Source organism: Epinephelus lanceolatus, chromosome 3 (assembly GCF_041903045.1).
Source record: "Epinephelus lanceolatus isolate andai-2023 chromosome 3, ASM4190304v1, whole genome shotgun sequence".
NCBI classification, from domain to species: domain Eukaryota; kingdom Metazoa; phylum Chordata; class Actinopteri; order Perciformes; family Serranidae; genus Epinephelus; species Epinephelus lanceolatus.
In genome coordinates this window covers 46,197,948-46,222,502 of record NC_135736.1, presented here as the reverse complement: position 1 = coordinate 46,222,502, position 24,555 = coordinate 46,197,948, and the positions used below count along the sequence as shown (strand labels likewise).

Sequence of the window (24,555 nt, the reverse complement as noted above, 5' to 3'; positions counted from 1 at the left end):
CCTGATCACTGCGTTTTTATAAAGCCTGTCTCACCTAAGGTACTGTGGGGTACACACATAAATGTCCCAGACACAGACAATGAGAAGCGAATAGGAAAATCCAGGCAGAAGCAGATTCTGTGCAGACAAATACACCGCCACTCACTCAGTGTGTTTACATGACAGTAGAGAAAATCAATTTATTGTGTTAGTCCGACTAAAACCGGACTTTTAATATACATGTAAACATGTTAGTCTGACTGAAATCGTACTAAAACGAATTTCTCAAAGTCACACAAACACACCCAGATAATGCAGTTGGGAGTTGAATAACTGCATGTATACAGTCAATCAGACCCAAACTGGCCGAGGCGTTTCGCTCGTGCTCCACAGTGTCCGCCCCAGGCTTTGACCTGGAAGTCAAATAGCGTTAAATGCATAACAGAAGAAGAAGACGGTAACAACATGGCAAAATCTACATCCAGAGCTGTGATATTTTGGATGGATGAGAAGACACAGTTCATGCTGTGTCAGCTGAAAGAGTTAAATATTTGAAAATACATGGATGGGAGGAAGAGGGGAGATTGTTTGGTCTGTGACGTAATAGATCAACTGGAAAAAGGACCAGTATTAACAAGCTGAAAGGGGGCATATCGCTGCCTATCATAGCAGAGTCATCCCCTCCTGTGCTTGTATACTGGGACAAGGACAGTAGTGCAATTAAATGTGGAGCTGTAACTGTGCATGCTAATGTACTGACTGAGCCAGAAGTGATGATTGAGCGGGATTTCTGTGTGATTATTGTGTGAGTCTATGCACTGTTTTTGGGAAAATCCTGCATAGTATATCTTAAACATTGAAGCGAGTAAACGTTTTCTAGTAGAAACCCAAAATACAAATACGAACCTGAGAATGAGCATAATATGTCCCCTTTAAAGTAAACAAGGAAAATTTGCCCTTCAGTTTAAAAGCTCCTAAGCCTTGTTGTTTTCTAAGTTTTCCCATTTTTTTAATATCAAAGAAAAAAGCACTTCCTGAATTAACTGAATTGAAGTTGAATGGAGCCCGGCGCTATTCACGAGCAAACCAGGGTGACAAAGAGGGTTGTTGATGAATGATTCGATAAAGAAGGAAAGTAGTCCGAGCAGAGTGAGACTGCAGCAGGGAGGGGAGGGAAGGTGGGAGGGAGGAGGAGGAGGAGGAGGAGGAGGAGGCGTGATGCACAGCAGTGTGAATGAAATTCACCATCATCCATCAGACAGCTTTGTAACATTTTCCACAGGCGCCACTGGTCGGCCCCAGGATCATATACCTCGAACCAGGATGAGCCCCCGGCGGCTCGGAGGGACACTATTTTCTCATTTGAAATGTTTGGGAAACATTTCAGCATGTTTTACACTCACACACACACACACACCTACAATTACCTCGGTGGTCCAAAGACAGGCATTATGCTTCACATCTATTAAGCTACATCAGACGAAGAAACAGTGAAAACTAAAGCTACCATAGATCCGTTTACGTTTTGGAAACTTACGAAAGTACTTCAATGTAAAATTCCTGTACATCGCTATGACGCTCAGTTTGTTATTTGTTGCTCATGTGATTCTTTGATGCAGAAATAAGGCAGAACATTTAAAAAAAGCAAAAAAAAAAAACAAAAAAACAAACAAAAAACTTTTAAAGTGAAAGAGCCATTCAGAGGAAGTTAAACGTTGAATAATAACTATGACAAATCAATGATTTTTATCAGGATTTTTATTGAGTGTTTGGTTGTGTTTGTCTTTTGGGGCTCTGGTTAATAATAAATGGGAAGTGTTTGTTGCTTAAAAAAAAACAACTTTAAAAGCTTTTCTCGCAGCACTATAAAAAAAAAACTTTTTAACGTTTTAGTAAAACTAAATTAATCATGAAAATGTACAATCACCCCTACAAGTTTTGACAAAGTCAGACTCGTGATAATGTTAATTATCACATTAATATTTATTACAATTTGATCTCTATGCACAATTAAGTTTGCACATCATATGACTTAGACCTAGATATTGTTGTCCCCTAAAGTATTTGGCCTAAGATTCTTTTTGTTTCCCTTTTTTTTTTTTTACACCTAAAAGGTGATCTTAAAATGTGTCCCTGCTTTATGCTCATTTTCCTTAATGTTTGTAAGTCGAAGCATTATATGATATTCAGTAGTTTACTTAAGCTTTGTAAGAGCCTTTTAATTGACATGATTTCATAAGTGAACCTCCCTAACAAGTGAGACATTTTTGAGCTTGTGAACTTTGCGAGGGATGAGATAATTTGACTAAAATATCAGCTAAATCAAGACTTTTTTTTTTTTTTTTTTTCCATTTAAGAGAGTGAGTCCAGCAAAGACGTAGATTCAGATCCTTTGTGTCTGGACTTCACTATAAATATTGACATTAAATGTCCCATTTAAATGTGGAAAAACTGCTTATTTACACGGAGCGGGCCTGCCAGCGTGTGTTCATTGGCCTCTGAACATTGCAAAATAATTTGCAGACTCAGTAGTTTGTTTCGCCAGCGTTGTGGATGAAAATAGGTTTTAAAAAAGAGTTTAAGAGAAGCTGGACTGAAACTCCTCCAACTCACTGTTGGTCATAAGCTATCTATTAAATTTAACGCCAAACCTTTGGTGCTTTTTTTTCTTTTGGAAATATTTACCTCATTTGCCAGTTGCCAACACCATGCTGTGGTCTGGGTTTGGTAAATAAGCAGTGTTGAGCTGTTTCAGAGGTTTGATCTATCCTCAGCAGTGGAAGTGGTTTTGGTGCATATTGTCTGAGGCGGACCCTTGTACAGTACTGTAATATGTGTGCTTTGAAGCCATGTCAGCGCATTGTAACGTACTGTGTTATGCCTTTCTTTTTTTTTTCTTTTTTTTTTTTGTTCTCTGTTTTTTTGTTTTATCGGGAGGGAAGTTGATAATTGTTTTTCTACATTAATATTTCTTTAACAGAGATTAAATATGTCAGAAGAAGAAACAGTCATTTTATAAAAAAGAAATCACTTGTCATCGTAAAACCACATCTTTTATGTATAAAAAGACTAAAGGCATGATTTTAACTTTTTCTGAGAACTTAGATGTCGTACTCAATAAATTAATTGAATTTTAAAAATGAGTGATTTCAAGGATTTCTTTCTCCAAATAAAAAGTCTTCTATGGCTCCAGGCCAGCTGCTCGTCATTGAGGTGATTTTTATTCATTCAGTCAAATATAAAGTGTGTGTGTGTGTGTGTGTGTGTGTGTGTGCGCTCCTGTCACTAGGTCTGAATATCCAGGTTGTCTGCAGGTCCTTAAAATGTCTTAAAGTCAATGTTATAAATATTAGGCCTTAAAAATCATTAAATAGCCCTAAATTAGAATCTATGAGGTCTTAATTGCCTCAAACATTTTACTTCATTTCATTTATCCAACATTTATTTTTGTCAAAATGAGTCGAGCTCCTCTGTGTGAAAGTCCACATTTCTGATGTTACAAATCTTTAAACCTACAACTGAACATAATGCTGTCTTTTTACTATACTTGCACTCACCTGTTGGCAAATTGTACACTGACCTAACTCACTGTAATAACCATATTCCCACATAAAACCTTCCCTTTGCACGGGATCACATACATACAACTCACTGTTATACTGACCTGTATGTATCAATAAGAAAAAGAAGATTTGTTCAAACATCTGTTTTAAAGTTGGTTGAAAATTATCTTGAAATAGTCCTAAAAAGCGTTATATTTAAGTGTCTGATACCTGTAGCCATCCTGATATCAAACTTCAGGTCAATACTTTACCTCAAATGATCAGCTATCACATCCTGCAAGCTTGCACCTAAAGTTTAATCAGGTTCTTCGTCTTTTTTATTCATTATTTGATCAGGTTTTGTCAGATTTAAGTCAAAATGTTATTTATTTTGTGCTAATAAAGGAGTATTTAAGTAAAAGTTTCTATACCACATTGTAAAGACACATCATTACAAGTACATGTCTGTATTGAAAATTAGCTTTTGATGCATTAACAGTAAAATGTACTGACAAGTAGTCATTATGCAGAAGAATGGCCCTGTCTGTGAAATTATTATCACTCATGCATTGTGTGTAAGCAGATGCCACGATTAATTATTAACTATATATGCAGTTAGGTGGATTAATCAGTGACGGTGTTTTAAAAGCTGCTCCTGTTTTCTAAGTAAAACATTAAACTAACTAGTGACTGTAGATGTCAGATAATTGCTGTGAAGTAAAAAGTACAAAATTTGTCTCAGAAAAAAGGTATAAGTACTGAGTAGCATAAAAAGTACCCAAGTAAAGTACAAGTACCTAAAAATTATACTTAAAATACCAGACTTGGTTCACAGGTGGTGATAAATGTACAGAAGCATATTAGAAGTTTCTTAAAACCCTCTGATGTCACAGTTTTTGTTAAAAGCTTATTCTCATATTTTTATGAATTACTCATTAAGACCCACAGATATTTTACAATATTTTGGTGGGTTATTATCTTGTTCTTTTAATAAGGTTTGAACACAAAAATCTTTTGTGTATTTTTAAAGAGATAGTTCAGATTTTTTGCAGTGGGGTTGTATGAGGCTACTATCCATAGACTGTATATTACGAACTCTACATGTCAGTTGGCACACACCCAGTTTGGAGAAGCAGGCTGGAGTCCGACATGGAAGCTAAGCAATGTGCTGCCATGGAGGGGTCAGCACCAACATGTATTTTAGGCACCTAAAAAACTATCAGTTTAAGTGTATGCTATATTGAGAGTCTTGTCACTGCTTTACATTTCTGTCAGACAGTGATTTCCAACAGGAAAATGAAGCTGTTATATTACTCTCTTCAAAGCCAGACTCCATTGAGAAAAACAAAGATTTAACATTTCTGAACACAGGAGCTGCTGGTCTACTGCTGCCTTAATCAGTTCGTTTGTTTGCATGATGGTGTGACTTTGGCGTTTAAAAGAATTAGTTTAGATTCACCAAAGTCACACAATAACTCAAACTATTTAACTGATGAAAGCAGCCGTAGACCAGCAGATCCCATATTCAACAAGCCAAAATTACCGTTTTTCTCAATGGAGTCTGGTGGGTTTGATGTAGACTCACAAGTCAGTCTTTATACGCTTTGCTTAACTAAAGACTGATGACTTTCTCCCTGATTTTGTGTTTAGATGGGCGGATACAATTTCAGAGTTTAAAAAAACTCCCTACGTTGCAGAACCAATAGTAAATCTGCAGGGCGGTCCTTCGGTGGCTCACTGAACTCTTGTGCTTGTAAACATAGTCCCACTAGAAACACGTGTAGCGGTACAAAATGGCTCAGCTGTGCTCGCAGAAAACGCCGCCAAAGTTCAGTGGATGTTTGTCGCGTTTGTGGCAACACATTCTTGCCAACTAAAAGAAACAAACATAATCTTTTACAAGGCCGTTAGCAGTGTCTGTAATAGGTAATAACTCATTAAACGGTCTGTGAAAAAAATATTTTTTCCAGCGGATGTCTTAGTTACAACATGATTGAGCTAGCAAAGCAGTTTTGTGTTGCTATGTGTGGTATTTATTCAGTTTTAGGAAATCACGATGTCTAGAAAGCATCAGTGGCTGCAGCTGACAGGGACAGCTAACACTAGCAGCGAAGCTAACATCAGGACGTCATCTGTTAAAAGCCTCCCGTTGTCGGATACCACATGAAACTACTCCAGTTAGCTCAATCATGTTATAACTAAGACATCCGCTGGAAAAAATATTTTCTTCACGGATGAGCACACGTTTGATAAAACGGAGTTTAATCTCGGCATCCATTTTCAAGCTCTCTGTGTGTTTGTTTCCTTGCGGACGAGAAAAGGGGGAGCGCACATTTCCGAGAAGGCGTGTCCTTTTCAAAAAGGCAAGAGGCGTTCTGACTATCAGAAGGCGGAGATCTCTGATTGTCTGGTGGCGAGACTAGGTTTGATGAGAGCATAGAAGGGGAACTGAAACTTTTTTTTGGTGGGACTTTTTTTGGTGGCTAAGATACATTTTGTTGTTGCCCCCGACCAACAGCAGTACATTGCTTTGCTTTTGTGTCAGACTCCAGCCTGCTTCTCCAAACTGGGGATGTGCTGACTGACTGTACTGTATGTGATATACTGATTTTAGATAAGATTTTTTTTAAAAATCCAAGGTGTCCCTTTAAGCAAAAATGTTTAAAATGCTGTTTTTGGTCTTATTTGATCGTAAAGTGAATATCTTGGGAATGGTGGTCAGACAAAAGCAAATTAATTACGCCAAAAAAAATTAGGATGGAAACTTCTCAATATTTTCTTGCTGACTAACTGAGAAAATAATTGTTACTTGCAGCCTTTGTCAGTACCTTCTTGTGGCCGTTGTATGAAACAGATCTGAACGATGCAGCTCTGGCTGTTGTTTTTTAATGAAACATAAACATCTTCACCTCACTCCCATTATGTGAATTTCCCACCACAGTGTTTCGACCCTTAAAAACTGCGAAATTCTCATTGTGTTTTCTTTCAAATGTGAAAAATAACTTTCCTTTCTTCCTCAGATTGCTGCGTGAATGCTCTGAGTGCTCCTGCAGCCATACTGTAGTTTCTTTGTTTGTATTCATCACTCGACACAAAAGTCCTCTTAGGTGTTCTCTTATCTCTGCCATTCCTCAAAATCCCAACAAATTTATCATGAAGACAGTGTAAAAGCTGTCTTTTCTTGAAGTCCGTAGATAATCTTTTTTTTTTTTTTTTTTTACCCTGCAGCTCGGGCCTTTGAAGGTCTGGCTGGTCGTGGCTGAACTCTGGCCAGAAGGCATCTGTTACTCAACAACATCTGTTCCTGTTACTCTCTTTCTCCCAGCATGCCGAGGGACACGCAGGCTCTCCCAAGGGTGGCCTTTTGTGTGCCCCATTGTCAATTCCATCATTGTCTGCTGAAGTCTGTTACCATAATGCCGCGGGGTTATAAACCCCTTCAGAGGCCAACTCTACCGGGCTGATGATTTACAGTTATTTGTGTCTAAATACAATCAGCATCTTTGTGGGGCAATTAAGAAAGAAAACTGAGGGGAATTTAAAGAGGTGATTGTGAAAAAATCCAAATGTAGGCTGGTGAATTTAAAATTTCACTCTTAAATAATGGCTGTGTTTAGATGTGACAAAACTTTACTGCAGTGAGAAAGAAAAAGCTTCAGATAAAAGGGGGGGAAGCAGCTAAAGTTATTTTTTGCTGGAAACAGGAAGGGTGGAAAACCAAAACCCAAAGTGTTGGATGTCCAGTAGGCGTAACTCTACATTGATCTGAATTTTAGAGCCATGAATTACCTGACTTGTTCTTTAGGAGGAGAAATAGGAGTGGTAAATCTAGCGTAGGGACATTGTTTTTTATGAATAGGCCCCCTCTCCCGTCTCCAGGGAGACACTTTCAACTTCTGGCAGTAGCCAACAGTGTCGGCATAGAAAAGCCCACTATGGGGTCGCCAGGGGAAGACAACAGATGTTACTGATTAACTTTGCTCACAGACCCCTAAAGAAGTGTTTTTCAGAGTGCTTGCAGATGGACAAAACAAAAGTGGGACGCAATTAAAATTTCACGTTTAGCAATATTTATTTGGAAAAATAGTCTTGGCTAATTCCTTCATTCAAAAACGGTAAAGGAGACAGTAACATAACAATTTGTACAGTACAATCCCTCTTAAATAACATTTTCTTAAAAAAAGTCCCATTGACCTGAAGTGCCTTTGCAAATATCATCATTAAAAAAAGCCAACTTAAATAATCATAACAAACATCACAAATATACAATACAAAATAAAAATAACACAAAATCATTAAATTAACTTAAATTAAATCATAATTTTAAATCATAACTTTTTTCTTGTTTTTTTTCTTTCTTTATTTTACAAAAGGACAATCTGTATCAAAAAGCAACAGGTTTTTTTTTTCAATTAAGACAAAGTTTTCATGTCCCAAAAAGAAGCAAAAGAAATGAACAATACTATGTCATAAATGGTTTGGAGGGCTTGGGGAAGAAAACGCACTTCAGTTAACACAGTGATCAAGTATACATACAGTCTTCACAGGTGTAGTGATGGGTGCACAGCCCATGTGAACAGCCTCATGAAGAACAGGCCAGTATGGCCAAACATCCACCGTTTGATGCAGTTCCTGCGCTCAGCAACGGCGTGTGGGTTAGAGAAAAGGCCTGGGTGCAAATGTTGCAAAAACAAAAATCGTAGCATCGCACGTTGTTGCCACGAGACAGTGTCCGTTTATATTTCTTTTTTCTTTTTACCCCCACTCCCCAATAAAAGGCAGAACAGAAAGCTAAGTGGCAGTTTACTTTCAACCGTAAACTTTTATTTTTACCCCGCCAGTTCTTATCCCACAGGCCGCCGCTGCCTGCGCTTATTTTCCAGTAGAGAACCAGCTCACTCTGAATATCAGTTAAACGTCTCAGTATCAGCAGCAGTCTCAAGGCGGGACACCTCCCCCTAGGGTTAGAGCAGCATCTGAAGGAGTATAAAAACTCTCCCATAGAGCAAATGAGCAACGGGCAGCCCATTGGTGGCTCGTTACACCTGTAGAGACACAAAGAGACGAACAACATTAGTGTTTGTTGGCCAGATGATCACAGAAGAAGTCTTTTTACACTGAAAAGTAACAACATACAAAACTCACCTCAGTTGCAATTATACATTCGTCCTTTTCCTCTGACATCACAAACACAGATTTGTACTTGGTGTCCGCACATGCAGACATTTCTGGGGCTTTCTTTTCTGATGCATCGCTTTGGAAAAGAAAGAAAAATGTTGTTAGTTTTTTCATCCTGACAGCCTTGATGCTATATTTTGTTTAAGAGATTCAACCTATCAGTGTCAGATATTTACCATTTTAAACGTTTGCTGCGTTTCTCCTCAAACTCAAATGAGTCCAGGGATTGGCACTTTTCTTCGCAGGCCGCCTCCAGCATGGCCTCTTTAGCCGCCTGCTCGTAGTTGACCTCGTGTACGAGGTTGTAGTCTGCGGGCGGATGGCGGCTCTTGTAGCTGCTCCTCCCTGGTGAAGATCCTTCATCAGGATCACTGCTGCAGAAGTCCATCTTCTTGTTGATATTTTTGACGCCTGGTGTCGGCATCACACTGACCGCCAGGTCTCTGTCACTGCGGTGACAGTTGTTAGTTAGATTATTTATTGTCTCTCCCTCACCGACGGTCTCTACTTGACCGCCACGCTGGACTTTTGATCGGAAAAATCCAACAAGTACAGCGCATCCTGCCAGCAGCAGCAGCACTAGGGCCACGCCGGACCCCACTGCCATCCAGGGCACCTCTGACCCGCGGATGGCAGCGTGCTCTGGGAGCAAGAACTGGCAGTTTCTGCCACCGTAGCCAGGAACACATGCGCAGACGTAGCGGCTGTTTCTCTCGTGGCAGGTGGCGCCGTTGTGGCAAGGGTTGTGTTCACAACGGCTGATGGGTGAGCTGCAGTTACGGCCGGTGTATCCCGGTGGGCAGGTGCAGGTGTAACCATCAGGACCTTCCTGGCACGTCCCGCCGTTTTGGCATGGGTACATCGAACACTCATCCCCAGTGTGGTCACAGTTCATGCCAGTGAATCCATCTGGACACTGACAGAGGTACGAGTTGACGAGATCCACACAGTGTGCGCCTGAGAGCAGAGATAAGGAGTGGTGTGAATGTTTGATCCGAGCATTGGATGGACAAACCCTAGTTGGTGTTTGGCATTCAAGACACACTGAATCAATCTACACATCTCCAGGAGAAAAGACAGATACTACAGGCTTACAGCTGACTGGACCCATCACTCTTACCGTTGGAGCAGGGGCTGGAGGTGCAGTGGTCAATCTTCTTCTCGCAGTTGAACCCTGCGTATCCCGTGGGGCACTGGCAGAAATAGCCTCCGTCAGGGTTGTCAGCACAGCGGCCACCGTTGGAGCACGGCCCATCAGCACACGTCATGGCACTCAGCTCGCAGTTGTTGCCATAGAAACCGTGAGGGCAAGTGCAGGTATATGTGTTTTCCAAATCCTGCGGGGAAAAAATAGAACAGGCTTGACATCCAGATCTGTCTTGCAACTGCAGCTACTACAAACTGAACCCTTCTGAATCTCAATATGCTGCATCTGATTGATTGTTTTACAGTGTTTACATCCTCTCTGGTTTAAAGTCAAGGGTGTGTAAAAGCAGACGGAAGAGAAGGGATAGAGGCATGTGATAAAGATGCCAGGTGACATTCAGCCACACACTTCACAGGATGTCCCCATTCTCATTCCAAGTTAATTCAAGAAGACCAAACAGCACTCACAGTGCAGCTTCCTCCGTTGCGACAGGGGTTTCCAGCGCATTCGTTGACCTGGATCTCACAGCTGGCCCCAGTGAAGCCAGGCTTGCAGGAACAGGTGTAGCTGCCCTGACCAGTGTTGCTACAAGTGGCTCCATTCATGCAGGGCTTGTGGTGAGTGCAGTAGTTGAGATCTGGAAAGACACAGCAGCACATGTGGATTAGCCACAGCACAACACATGGCAGGACAACAGCAGCAGTGACAGAATGTCTTTTTGTCCTCCAACACACTCGACTCTTTCTCTTTTTCCAGTGGTTTTTTGTTTCCTGCGCCCGGCCTCCTGTTCTCGCTGTTCATCCCGGAACAGCTGTGTTGTTGTTTCTTTACTGCAGTGTTGATGTCTGTTTTGTTGCTATCGTGACGTCTTATTTTGCTTCTCTCCCAACTCAGACTTTTAAACTTCACCAAACAGCTTTCAGTGATTAAGGAACGGAGAGATGGCATACAGCAAAGATCGTGTGCTGACTTTGCAAAGCTTGACCTCAAGATCACTTTTTCCACTTTCTATTCCCTATCTCTCTCTTCCCAGTAAGCATGGGGATTTACAATTGAGGTAAACCCAGAAACACTGATTTGGCAATTTGCCGGTTGAAAGACATTGAAGCATCCAGGAGAAAATGTGGTTACAAGTGACTTTTTTGGATGTATAACTTCAGTTTAAACAGCATTTTGATGAATATTATTCCAAATATAGTCAGGGCCTGCTTCTCATTGAAATAATGCTTCAGAACAAAGAGTTTTATGTCATCTAAATGTCTAGAAATCCATTTTAAAACCCAACTTTTTTTTGTACCCCAACACATAGACGTCTACCAACCAGCAAACCACCCTATCAGTGCTCTCTGGTTCCTTTCCTCCCTGTCTATTCTCATCACTCATTAACTCTCACCACACTCTCTCCTCACCTTGGTTGCAGAAGAGTCCCCCCCAGCCCTCCTGACAGTTGCACTGCCAGGGCTGCTGGCAGGTCCCGTGGAGGCAGCCTGGATAACGAATGCACTCATCGCAGTAGCGGCCTTTGAATCCCACTCTGCACCTGTTGTTGTCCAATTAGGAGGGAACACCGGTCAGTCCACTCACATTACCTCATGTGTCCCACTAATTAATTAATGCCCCAGTGAACCGGTGGAGAAAAACTTACTTGCACTCTCCGGGTTTCTCGCAGAAGCCGTGCTCTTCATCACAGCCTGGCAGGCAGATTGCTGTACAGGGAGAGAAAGAAACTTCTTAGACACACTGAGGCAAAAACAACTCAGATACAGGTTCATTGTTTGTTCCTGAAGATAGAAAACTTTATCACCTAAATCTCAACAAAGTCATTAAAATGGAGGAAAGGAGGGGGCTCCTAAACCCATCAGCCATTACCTTAAACTCTCCTTATCACCGTGGAAGAATTTTCTGCTTAACATAGTGCTGAGACAAAGGAGGGAGTGTGTGAATGTGTGTGTGCCACAGAGAGTGTACACACACTCACACAAACCCCCTCAACCCACCCCACCACCCTCTTTTTTTTCTTCTTCGCTGCGGGTCAAAACTCTTTTATTCATTCTGTGCGCACACACACACACACACACACACACACTCCCCTTAATGTCTCGGATTGGGGCAGATAAGAGTGGACAGCTGGCGAGTGTGTTGCCAGTGCGCGACAGCTGCTCCATTGTCTCCTCTCTGCCGGCAGCTGCCCACTTCAAACAATACCTCCCCCGCCTCGGCCAATCAGCGCCCGGCCCACTCCGAGAGTAACGAATCGGAAGGTAGCATGTAAATTTATGGCACGCGTGAGATTATTCCCAAAAACTTTCCTTAGAATAAATCAAGTGGTCGTGTGTGTGTGTGCGTGTGAGGGAGGAGGAGGGGGTGCGTGTGGTGTTTACGCACAAGTTGCCTTCTAACGGCACTCGGAGGATCTGATTACAGACCCAGTGTAGAAATTAACTATTTATACATTTTCTATGCTTACAAGAAAATAAAACCTCATTTTATAATCTCTTGATAATACGTTTAAAGCAACTTTGTGATGTTTTATCTCCAATTTTATTTCCTAAATTATTGTGTCCAAAAATATATTTTAAGATAATTCCTCAAAGTTTCCAGCACCTCACACACACGCGTCTGCAGATGCTCCTATTACCAAAAGAAAGTTTTGTTACTCACGTTCAGTGCAGTACTGTCCCTTCCACCCGGCGTCGCACACAATCTCCCCGCGCTCTCCACAGGTGAAGTGGCCGAAGGCGTCGTCTCTCGGCCGGCAGAACACCGAGCAGCCGTCCCCGTAGTAGTGCTCATCGCACACGAAGCGGTACGAGTACTTCAGCTCCGTCCAGCCGACGGTGTGCAGGTCCTGGGACCACTCCTCTCCCACCGTCAGATGCCTCTGGGTGGTCATGGTGCTGATAACGCGGTCTGGATTCTCTGCAGTGCACATGTGGAGGCAGACGGTGAAGGGTTAATGGTTGAGAAAGTGCGTGAATGTGATCAAAATGAAGAAAGGGAAGGGTGTTTATTTCCTACCTGTGGAGAGGTCGTCTTTGGAGTCGGTGTGTAATGCCTCAATGATCAGCGAGAAGGTCCCCTGGGAAGACAAATGGCTTCATGAGACAGGTGGCCAGCGGAGATGTGGCGATAACATCAAGCAAAGGCCCGAGGCGATTGTGCCATACACTCACTGTGCTGAATGCAAACTGCTAACCTGATATGGTGAAACTAAATACCTGTAAACTTTGTGCGCTCTCGGCCCTGACGTTGTGGTCAGAAATCGTGCCGCAGCGCGTTTTTACGCACGGATTTACCCAAAAATGGCGCGATTTCGCTGCCTTCACTTCTACTGTACTGAAACGGACATGAATGGCTGTACTTACCGGCCACGTGAAACCGAAGTTAATCCTGATGGGGTTTGTGAATGAACTCTCCGGGATGACATCGGGGACCTGGAACGAGTTGGAACCGAGCACGGGCGTCACAGCGCCGCCGTAGGTGCACGGAGGCTCCGGGGAGGCGTTGGGCTGGTAGTGCTTGAGACAGATCCTGAAGAAGGTTTTACATTCGCACTGCTGCTGGAAAGACGAAGTCAGACCTCCCTTACAGCAGTTTTTGTTGCCCTGTACTCCCTTCTTGTTTAGGAACTCCTGCAACTTCAGCTCAAAAACTCCCGAACAAAACCCCTGCGGAGGAAAGCAGCTTATTATCATTAGCTGTACACACACAGTACTGCTTGTATGAGTGTGTGTTGTGGTGTGAGGGGGGGTGGTGGTGGTGGTGGTGGTGGTGGTTCATTGTTAGAAAAAAATAGAGATTCTGTATCTTACCTGGCACAGCAACATGGACATGACGGCAAGAGTCAGCAGGATGACGCGCCCCATATTAAATAAATACATAATAAATAATAAATAAATAAAATAAAAAGTCTCGGGGCTCGGCTTGTCCTCAGGGTGCCTCCTCCTGTTCAATCCCTCTGAGGAAGATGCATTGAGCACGTTTCTGTCGCCTCACGGGGTTTTCTCATCAACTGCTGCCGCTGTCAGCCACGCCGCTCTCATTCATGTCCCGAGGAACAAAAAAGGATAAATCCCAAACCTTAAAAATGAAAAATAAAATCACAAAACAAGATGTGTGAACTTGTGCGAGTGCGCGTAGTGGAATTTTAAAAACAGAGAAGTCCTCCAGTTCCGTTATAAAGCGTTAATCCAGTGCGTAAAGAGAGAAAAAAAAGATGGGTTCCTTGTTTGTTTTTTTGTTTTGTTGCGAAAGTGACAAATTTTAGGAAGTAGCTTTTTGTGTGAAGGTCTTGGTCTAACCCAAGGACAGATTTGTCACTGGTCCAACATGCTTCCTTCTTCCTCCCAATGTCTTTCCTCACTCTGAACTGTGCGTCTGTCTCTAGCCAAGGCCGCCTGCAGCCTGTTATATACGGCCTGACACATGCTATGGTAATAACATGCAAATGGACCCCCTCCTCCTCCTCCCCCCCGACTTCACCTCCCAATCTGGCCCGGCTCTCCACAATGGGATCCCATGCAAGTACCCCAACAGCCTCCTTACTACCCCTGCAGCAGTGCAGCACATGCAGCGTTAATATCTGAGCTCAAAATGGACACGTGTGAAAGTATTTCGACCAAATAAGAAGTGAAACATTAAAACATGAAGTGAGTCCTAAAGGCGGAGGAAAAGACTGTCAGATAACCTGTTGAAGAACATGGATAAAACAATCAGACTATACCTTTTTAATGGTAACAAAACCGTGCATAAACTGCTAATTAATTCAGAGGCATCCTCAGAGAAACTGACCCCATTTTTTTTTACAAGATTAGGAGGAGATAAACTGACTTTTTGTTTACTTTTGTGGTTGTTTGTAGATCGCAGTTTCTTCTAAATCAAAAATAATGTTCCAGTCAAATCAGGAACATCTGTAGATTCAAGAAGTAGTGCTAAACCAAAATGTAAAGAGTTTGGAACAACCTACACACGCCAGGTTTCCTTCTGACAGGATGTTATTGACATGTGGTTGCACTGGTCCCTCCAGCTGTTGCCTCACTGGACAAACCTCTTTGTTTTTAGGCGTCTTAAGACGTTTTGGGTAAAGTGCCAAAAACAAACCCCCCCCAAAAAACTGCTTGAAGTTGATTCAAAAGTCCTCAAAAAGGAGGAAAAAATGTTTCTTGGTCAAACCCTGACTCAGTTAATTGTTTACACCCCTCCTCCTCCTCCTTCCTCTCTTCCTCCCTCTTTCCTTCCCTGCATACACACCCTCTAAATTTTGGTATTTCTGGTTGTGGGAAGAATTTGATGCTTTGAATCGACTCAAAAGACTAAAGAAAACATTCCTTGGCAGAGCTGTGTGGTGAGGTAAACGACTTGAGGGGCTGGACTCCTGCTTTTCCATTTTGCTCTCCCCTTCTTCTCATTCTCCGGGCTAAGATTAAAAAGAAGAAAAAAACGCATGTGTGTACGTGCGTGCAAAGCGGACGCGCGCGCACCGGAGTCGCTCGCGTGGCCAACATGAGGGGGAACTTTTGTTATTGTGTGTGTGGTGAAGGAATAAGTTTGCTCTTTCTCCCTCTCTCCCCCCTCAGCTGTATGGTAATTCGGCCAGCACCTGCTCTCCCCTCAATAACAGCGTGCGCGCGCCTCCCTTGGCTGAGCGCGCGCCCACACGTCCCATACACAATACACTCTACCCTTCCCTCCACACACACACTTTTCACTTCACATCAAACAAACATAACCGGACAAATATCACATACATTTGCCTTTTCTTCTTCTCCTCTTTAAATCTGGTGTAGCACGTGGGAAACAACACTATTCAAGTCTTATTTGTCTCTGTGTGAAGGTGGTGTGCGCACATGCATGCGCACGCGCGTGTGAATAAGGAGCAGGAGGTGGGGGTTGTTTCTTAATTAGATCGTTCATTAGAAGTGTGATTTTTCTGCTGTATAATGGGGCCTATAAGGAAGCTGCACGCGCGGGGCAACCAAACCGTGCACGTACATTGCGTCACTGTGTTCAGATATGCACGTCATGACTGCTGCTTTTCTCTCCGGTGTCCGTTACCTGCTGCTGTGATCCGTCTTCCACACCGCGGCTGTCAGGGGGAGGCGGTCCACCCCTCTTCCCCCCAACCCCCCCCCCCCCCCCCCCCCCCAAAAAAGTGACATGCTTTCCCTTTCTCTTCCAAATAACCTTCACTTCTGATGTCACAAAACATGGCTGATGCCTCCGTAGTTACTTATTACCTCTAATCAATGGCAGCAACAACCAAACAAAGTCCTCCTCCATTAATAAATCTGTCCATCTCTCCTTTCACACCGGGCTATTTTTCAAACCAAACGCCGGCTGAACCGTGACCATCACAATTAACCTCAGATAGAGACAAAAAAAATCAATTAGGTCAATTTTCTCTGACAGAGAGAAGGGACTTCTTTAGTCTTTAAGGGAGGCAGTTTAAACTGTTTTACAACTTCCACAAAGTATCTAAATCTCAGCTTGGTGCTTCTCTGAACCTTTAAAATAAACTGCACTTTTAATAATCAGAAAGTAAAATCCCAAGGAGCTGCATAGCCTCCAATAGAGTTGGTGTTAATCCATTTGAACTATGAGACTAAAATTGGGTTTAAAACTCTGCAAACTGGAGTAAAAACAAGGGAAGCTAAAACTAAATTGAGATTAAGAAGTGTTTCCTTGGAATTAACTGAACCTCAGTCCTTTGCCAGTCTGATGTGACTCATAAACAGCTTTTGATGCACTATCAGTACAGAATGCAGTTGTTGTGCACTTGACCACAGAAAAACAAAGAGTTTGATTAAAGAGGCATCTGAATCTGAACAAGAAACTAAACAAAGCCAGAGCTGAGAGATCTCAACCAGGAGCTGAACCTGTAAAACTACAATATAAACTGCCCGCTCTGGACACATTTGTCCCTACAGTATATTTTCTGTCCCCATTTTCTCCTGGCCAAGATGCTGCTGGCTGAGCTCTGACTGTTTAACTAAAGTGCTACTGTAGGGGGCTGCTGTAGTTTAACTCCTGCCCACCAGTAGCTGCTCCAAACAAAAAAGGGTGACTCTGGGTCTGACTATTCATCCATTCTCTGCGCTTTAATTTCCATTGATTGTGAATGCAGGAGGGAGGGAGGAAGGGGGTCTTCAGTGAAGGACCACGACACGCCTTCAGACGCGGACAGACCCTTACAAGCCATCTGCCACTAACCACCCCCCCCTCCACATCCAGAAAACGACGTTTATTTCCCTGCTTCCCTCCCTCCCTCCTTCCCTCCTCCGGCCTGAAGCGCACGTCTCTATGCGCCTCTGTCCACCGGGCTCCGTCTACACTCAACTGGAAGCATGTTAAAGGACCTGTAACGGTATGGGCCCTCCGGGGCCATATGGCGAGGGGGAAGCCAGGAGGTTTTTTTTTCCTTTTTGGTCCCCGAAGAGGAGACACCACATGGTCACTCGTGGGAACGTAAACACGGCGCGCATCACACGATATCGATCATATGAAGCGGCGATTGGGGAAGGGGAGGAGGGAGGGTGTTAATGTGATGATCAATTGATTTTTTTAACACTGATACCTCATCTGTGTAGGAAATATTGACACATCTCCACCCGGAGTGAAAGCTTTCAGTGAGTCGAGCCTGTGGTGCCAGGGTTGGTGGTTCCATTCCCTGAATGATGCAGGAGGGCCAAGGCACCAGACCAAAACTGCCAGGGTTGAGAGGAGGAGGAGGAGAAGGAGGAGGTGGAGGAAGGGGGGTGTCTTATAGAGGCCACTCGTGCTAAAATGTAGGCAACTAAAAGCCTCAAGGAAATGGCAGGTTTTGAATCAGCACTTTCTCAGGAGATGCTTTTACGCACGCCTCCCCCGAGTCTTCAGTGATGCTTACGCACAACAAACAGTCTTAAACTTGATGAAAAATTGCTGTAATATTCACATGGAAAATTTAAACTACTCCATGCTACTGTATAATGAGTTTATGGATGCTTTGCTGTGCCTAATTCAATTTGAATTTAATTTCTTATATGATATTTTTGCCGCGATGTGTCGTATTATTCTCAAAGTTCTTTATCGAGACACATTATTTAAGACCAGACCTGGAGTGTCTTCTCCTGTCTGGTTCGCCTGTTTACCTGCTATAACGCAGAGATCAACAGGCTCCTTTGTGTCCAGATCAGATTACTGTGGCCAGCTGCTGGAAGAGGGGGCCACAGGCCAGATCCGCGGCTCCCCAGGGCTCTCCAGGGCTCCGCGAGGCTCCCCACGGCTTCCCACGGCTCATCCAGGCTCCCGGTCCGGGCTGCTGTCTCATTTGCATACGTAGCTGTTACTGGAGACGTGCTGAGCTTAAGTTTATGGGAAGAGTGCCGCAGTAATTACGTGGGGGGCCCAGAGACGCGCCTGCCTGCAAGTGTGTGTGTGTGTGTTATAAGTGTGTGTGAGAAAGGAGGGGGGTGGTGTGTGTGTGTGTGTGTGTGTGTGTGTGTGCGCAGAGACACTGGGGACCTAAGGGGGAGGTAAAGAGGGAGCTGTACGTGGCCAGTCGCGTGCCAATGTTTATGAAAACACATCTGCCGCGCACCCCGGGGTGACGCACCGCAACATATGCAGGTCCCTATGAATAAAATCGATATTTCAACAACTGATACTGCGCGCGACACGTTTACCCAAAACAAATACTCAAGTTGGTGGTGATGAGAGATCAACCTGTTATAATGAGGACGAGCTAAAGGGTTAAACAAACATCAACACACCACTTCATAAATGTGGTGCTTTATAGGCTTATTATACTTTTAATGAGGTACAAATGCAGGCTGGGTATTCAGGTTCCTCTGAGAATATTGCTGGGATATTATCGGGATACTCTATGGGAGATTTTAAAAAGCAAATAAAGTCATGGTGAGCTCCACGAGTGTCACAGCAGTTGTTAAAATGTCTTCTTAATCTATTTAACATTTAGAAAAGTGCCTTAAAAGAAGACACTATCCATAAAATTTCTGTAAAATAATATTACACAAATATATTGTGTCTTTACACCAATTACAGTCTTCTTGGGCAGCCAAGTGTGGGATGCAGTGATGATGCTGTTGTAAAATAGTGTCCAGGTGAACTTGTTTTGGTGGAATATTTGCTTTTGGTGAGGTGAGCACTGTCAGTAAAATGGCCAGGCAAAAGAAAATGCCCCAGAAAAAACATTAACTTTTAGTGATAAAGCAGACAAATTTGATAATCAGTGCCCTGGAGGTGAAGCCAGACTATACTTCAGCTCTGAAGGAGCTCCGGACCCGTTCAAACCACAGACGATTTGCTGCACAGAAGCTCATGTGAAGTGGAATGGCTTGGTGCATTGGTGAAGTCAGTGCTTGCTGCTGCCAGAGTTAGAGGATGGGGCAAATCAGCACCAACTGGCTGTGTCAGAAACCCGATCAACATCAGGCATGAGAGTTGTAGATCTTTACAACAATTCACTAATACAACAAAACAGACATGCCTTATTGCACGACCCAAAACTTTGTCAAAACATGCCACTTTCAGCATTTAAGTTGTTGGCTCACAGGTTGTTGTTTCCCATAGCAAAGGGGATTTGGAAATGGCAAGATACGGTAGAGGAAGGATGGGAGAATGATATCTGAAATCAGTCAGCCAATGGCAGGCTTATAGCCACAGTTCACATCCGCTGAGTCAGACTATATATAAGAGCTGACTTTGTCATCCAGAAGTGGAGGAGATGGTGGCTGGCCTGACATCTAAGCAAGACCATAGACTGTACAATATAATGGACGTAGCCATTGTGATGTCACAGATTGGTTTGTGGACTGCCTCGAGTCCAGCATTTTGGCCATCACCATCTTGTTTTTTGGAGCCAGAAATGACCATATTTTGATGAGAGGATGTAGCTGTGGAGGAGTGAGGGGTGGATCTGACGTACAGACTGTCACTCCCAGTGGCCTTAAATATGCATAACTCTGGGCCTTACTAAAATGCAGTGGGTGAGTTATATAAGTATTCCCCTCCGTACAGTTGTCATGAATGTTGAAATAAGCTATAGAAACCAAAAGCATTTTCCATACCAGGCTGTACACGTGTTTATTTCTGCTGTAAAGTTGGACATTTTAACATGGGGGTCTATGGGGATTCACTCTGCTGTGGAGCCAGCCTGAAGGAACTGCCATTTTTGACACCTCCACATTGGCTTCATTTTTCAGCATCAGACGTATCTGCTTGGGTGAGACACCCGTCAAGCTGCAGACCACTATTTAAGAGTGACAAACAACAAAACCAGTTGTGTTTTAGCAACCCATCGCTGTTGAGCCATGAGAAGTGGCCATTTTAACCCCAGCGTTGCTGAAATGTAACATGAACGTTTGTACAGACATTCATGGTCCCTGGAGGTGGAATCCTATTGTCTTAACTTTGGTAAACCTCTAACTTTTCATCTAGCAAACCACAAGGATCATATTTGTGATTTTGAGTGAAATGTCTCAGCAACTATTGGATGGATTGCCATGAAATGTGCTTCAGACATTCATAACTTTGATCGTTTAACTTTTCATAAAGTGCTGTCGTCATGCTTAAATTTTGATTTGTCCAATTTTTCAATTCATGGCTTAATACTTGCAAAACTAAGCACACAGGAGATGTTAGCATTCAGGTCTTTCAGACAGAGATCTATTCATTTCAACCCCGACCATTATCTTTTTCCTAAACCTAGGAGGTCCTTAAGGCAAACCTCCTCTAACAGCCTCAAATGTACTTTTTGTTTAGTGCTAATATCATATGTTAGCATGCCAAACTAAGATGGTGAACATGGTCAATGTTGCCCACTAAAATCTGCATGTGAACATATTGATGTTTAAATGCTCAAACCCTCACAGAGTCTATAGCGTGGCTGTTCTCATTTCATTTGTAACCTCTCACATCTGGTGTGATTTACAAGAAACTGGCACCAGTGGCTGCAGGGTGTACAATGATTAAATGACCAAGATAACAACCATTACATTATTAGCTGTGGAAAAAGTGCAGGTGAAGATAAGCGCACTAAACTTGTTTGTCGAGTCATTTTATTGTACTATAATACAATAAAATTAAACCCAATAGCATCATATAACAATAAAGTCACATATGTTCTCTTCCTACCGAGGGAATTGCCATGGCCAGTACTTTATATGTGATGTACAGCCACCTGTATCATGAACACTACTCAGCCAAAGGTATGTGGACACGTAAATATTACACCTTTTTGTGAGATGTTACATCAATCTGCTGCCTTAACGTTTTCCACTCTTCTGGAACCTGGCTGCAGGGATTTGCTCCCAACCAGCCACACGAGCGTCAGTGAGGTCCAACACTGATGTTGAGCTCACAGTCGGCACTCCAGTGTGGGTATTTCAGTGCTGACTGTGAGCTCAACATCAGTGTTGGACCTCACTGATGCTCGTGTGGCTGGTTGGGAGCAAAGCCCTGCAGCCAGGTTCCAGATTTATCTGAAATATTTGTTTTCTTTGACAGAAAGATTTTTAATTTTTCTATGAAATAATAAAACTTACAAAATCAGGAGTAACTCATATTTGATGAGCTGGACACAGAAAATGACCTTTGTGCTTCATAATTGACTTGAACAATTTATTTATTATCAAAACTCACGTTAATCGATGAATCTAAAAAACACTTTGGAAAGTTCATCCCAAAGGCGGTAGATGGGGTTGAGGTCAATGCACAGCCCTGTCATCAGAAGAAAATGTTGGCATTCTACTTTTTTTTTTAACACCACGATTATGTTACATTTGCTACACTTAATATGTATCACATCAACGTTTTTAAAGCAACTTAGTGTATGAGCTGACTTTGTCACCATGAGCTGGAGGGGGTGATGGATGGTGTGGCACCTAGGGGAGACACCTGCCAAGCTGCAGACCACTGTTCGATACCAGCAAAAGTCAAAACAAGTCTTCTCTGTGTTTCCAGCAGCTTTATAGCCACCGAATGTTTGTGTTTTTTGGTGAAAGGTGGGTGTTTTTTAGCAACCCTTTGCTGTGTTTTCACCGGGGATAGTGCCACAAAAGTGTGTGTGTGTGTTTTATGGAGACATCACTGCTTTTCAAGCCAGGACAGTATCACAAAAAGCAGTTGTTCTTTACCAAGACATTGTTGTGTTCCCAGCTGGTGCTCGAAAAAAAGTGGTTGTTTTTTACAGAGACATCACCGCATTTCCAGCTAGGATAGTATCACAAAAAATGGTTGTTTTTTTCTCAAGACATTGCTGTGTAACATAGCAATGTAACATATCCGTGGTTTGCATGGTGCCAGCATTTATCCTGGTGATTGAATTGTTGTGCAGGCAAGTCAAGCTGTTTCACACCAAGCTGGGAAAACCATTCCGTTATGGCCCTGGTTTGGTGTCATGTTGAAAGAGGGAAGGGCCAAACATACACTGCTGACACAAAGTTGGAAGCACACCGATGTCCAAAATCATTGTATACTGTAGAATTACATTTTTTTTTTTTACTGGAGCTAAAGGGCCGAGTCCAAACAACCAAACAACCCCAGGCCGAGATGCTTTTACCCATGTGGTGGATTTGGCATTGAAAAAACAAAACACATTAGTGATTTGCATCCTTTTTTGGACCCAGAAGAAGTGCAATTGTTCATTTGTCACCCTTCTACTCTCTTCTCTAGTTTTGTTCCATCTAGGCTTAATCACCAGCATGAATGATGAGAGAGTAAATGGAGGAAGTCCACCTCCCCTCCCCTCCCCTCTCTCCCTAACTCTCCCTCTCTATCTCTACAACCACGAGCATCTGCCCAGAAATGAACAGATGTAGGCACCTGCGTTGTGGGCCCACATATGCGCACATGTCCCCCTCCCCAAACCCCCTTTCAACCTTCCATGGGACCCGGAGCCGACCACAATGGGGAGAGATCAGGGATGCAGTAACCAAATACTGCCTATCCCCCCAGGACACTCGCTCTGTTAGAGGCATTGTCACCAGTTATATCAAGTGGCTGCACCAAACAATCTGCTGTATGACTGCTCATTTGAGACATAACATAATTCAGAGGGACAGAGGAGGGAGGGGGGCCGGGTGGCGTACAGAGGTGGCTGCCTGGATAATTTCTATGGCTCCAATATGGTGGGTATAAGTGGTGGGTGTTTTTAAACAAGTGGGCTCAGGTTTTCTTGCAGTTGGGGTTCGACTGAATTGAATCCAGTCTTGGGATAAGTGGCCGTTGGGCTGGTTTGGAGGGCCCAGGGGTGGCAGGTGCTAGCTGGGGTAGGAGGATGAAAGAGAGGCTTGTCGGAGCAGGGTGGATACAAGACCAGGTTACACATAAAAAGCCTTGTTTTTGTTCGAGAAAAGAGGTCCGACAGCCCACCGGTAGAACAGCGGCGGATAATGGCGCCATAATAGCCCCCGTCCCTATCTCTCAGCTGCCGCTGGACGACAGAGGATCCACACGCACCTGTTGTTGTCCCCCTATTGTGTCCGGCTAGTGTTAGCCTGCTACACCTCAGGAATGCTCCCCGTCCAGAGGCCTGGCTGCTCGTCCCAGGAGAGAGCTTAGCCACGGTGGGATGAGGGGTGGGTGTCAGGAGTGTGTGTGGAGGAGCCAGGGGGGCAAGGGAACCAGCAGGGAAGCTTTAGAGGACAAGACAAGGAGAAGGAGGGGAGGTGGAGGTGGGAGGGAGGGTGGGTGCGTTCCTCCAAAGCCAGTGTCCTCTCTCTCCTCCTCTCCAGGGGCCTGTCCAGAGAGCCCTGTCCTAAATCACTGGCCCCAGGGGGAAGGCTCTCCATTGTGAAGAAATGGCCCCTGCAAGCTGGGCCGCCAGCTGCCACTGCTGCAGCGTCATGCCCCCCTCCTCCCCACACACTCACACACACACACCTCCTCCCAGTATCCCCTCCACCTTCAGCACCATGACAATGCTCCCTGCGGCCAGGGCCACAGGCCAGCGGAGAGCATTAAAAAGGACTTGGAGGAGACTCTTGAGAAAGGCCACAGCAGAGCAACATGTTTTTTGGCTGAACATTAATGATGACATACTCGGAGCAGGGTTATGGTGCACGACATGGTAACCTGGACGAATCTGAATCCCAGCCCCCTCAGAGCGAATAAAAAGAGAGCTGAATGATACAAAGAGAGATCATGATTTCTGTGTGATGGTGCAAATCTTACCCCAGTTCGTAGCTGAGATTGAGAATAAGGAGGCTCGATTGTAGATTCCAGACCTGAATGTCCACTACGGTCCTTTCTGTTTGCTTCAAAGATCCCTGTAGCTGCAAAGATTGTCTTAATTCTTCCAAGTCAAAGGAGCTTTGAATAGTTTTTCTTTCACTTTCTTTATTTCACTGTCACCGCTAAAGAATGTTTGTGTCCTATAAAATCAGATCCAGACTTTGACCTTTGGAAGCAAACCATAAAAATAGCAAAGCTCTTCTTTGATCATTCAAACACTGATGCTGGTCTTATCAGGTCAGATTAATTCTAATAACCTCCTCAACTTGCACCCCCAGCAGTTCAGGTGCATTGCACCTGGATTATTTTTAGAGCAGGGTGTTCTTTTTGAAAATGACCAAGACAAGAGTCTGATCTTTGAAATAGGTGAACAACTTAAGGGGAAAAAAACAACATAAAGTGTCTTAAAGAAGTACATCATCCACAAACTGTCCATTTGTATATTGATAACTTACCACATGTCACCTTGAATCCATG

The 24,555-nt window shown here is 43.6% G+C and overlaps 1 protein-coding gene across 2 annotated transcripts; it reads right to left on the bottom strand.

Annotated features, from left to right (window-relative positions):
• Window positions 1-7,568: 7,568 nt before the first annotated feature.
• dla (deltaA) lies at window positions 7,569-24,158 on the bottom strand. Of its 2 annotated transcripts, XM_078166462.1 has the most exons (12): window positions 24,019-24,158; window positions 13,659-13,926; window positions 13,212-13,514; window positions 12,865-12,925; window positions 12,508-12,765; window positions 11,492-11,552; window positions 11,256-11,386; window positions 10,314-10,483; window positions 9,820-10,036; window positions 8,876-9,656; window positions 8,667-8,775; window positions 7,569-8,566 (listed from the first exon to the last, which is right to left on the bottom strand). In XM_078166462.1, exons 2-12 carry the CDS (start codon window positions 13,725-13,727, stop codon window positions 8,561-8,563), a joined length of 2,166 nt encoding a protein of 721 aa, XP_078022588.1. In that variant the 5' UTR covers window positions 13,728-13,926; window positions 24,019-24,158; the 3' UTR covers window positions 7,569-8,560. The 2 variants fall into 2 exon arrangements, with proteins under 2 accessions (XP_078022588.1, XP_033478859.1); XM_033622968.2 differs by lacking the exon at window positions 24,019-24,158 and having other exon boundaries at window positions 13,659-14,284.
• Window positions 24,159-24,555: the final 397 nt, after the last annotated feature.

Excerpts from the sequence above, each read along its gene's own strand:
- dla (XM_078166462.1), bottom strand. The coding sequence starts at position 13,727 with ATGTATTTATTTAATATGGGGCGCGTCATCCTGCTGACTCTTGCCGTC. Across the intron at positions 12,766-12,864 it reads CAAAGACGACCTCTCCACAG|AGAATCCAGACCGCGTTATC; the intron begins GTAGGAAATAAA and ends TGTGCACTGCAG. Across the intron at positions 10,037-10,313 it reads GCAACGGAGGAAGCTGCACT|GATTTGGAAAACACATATAC; the intron begins GTGAGTGCTGTT and ends TTTTCCCCGCAG.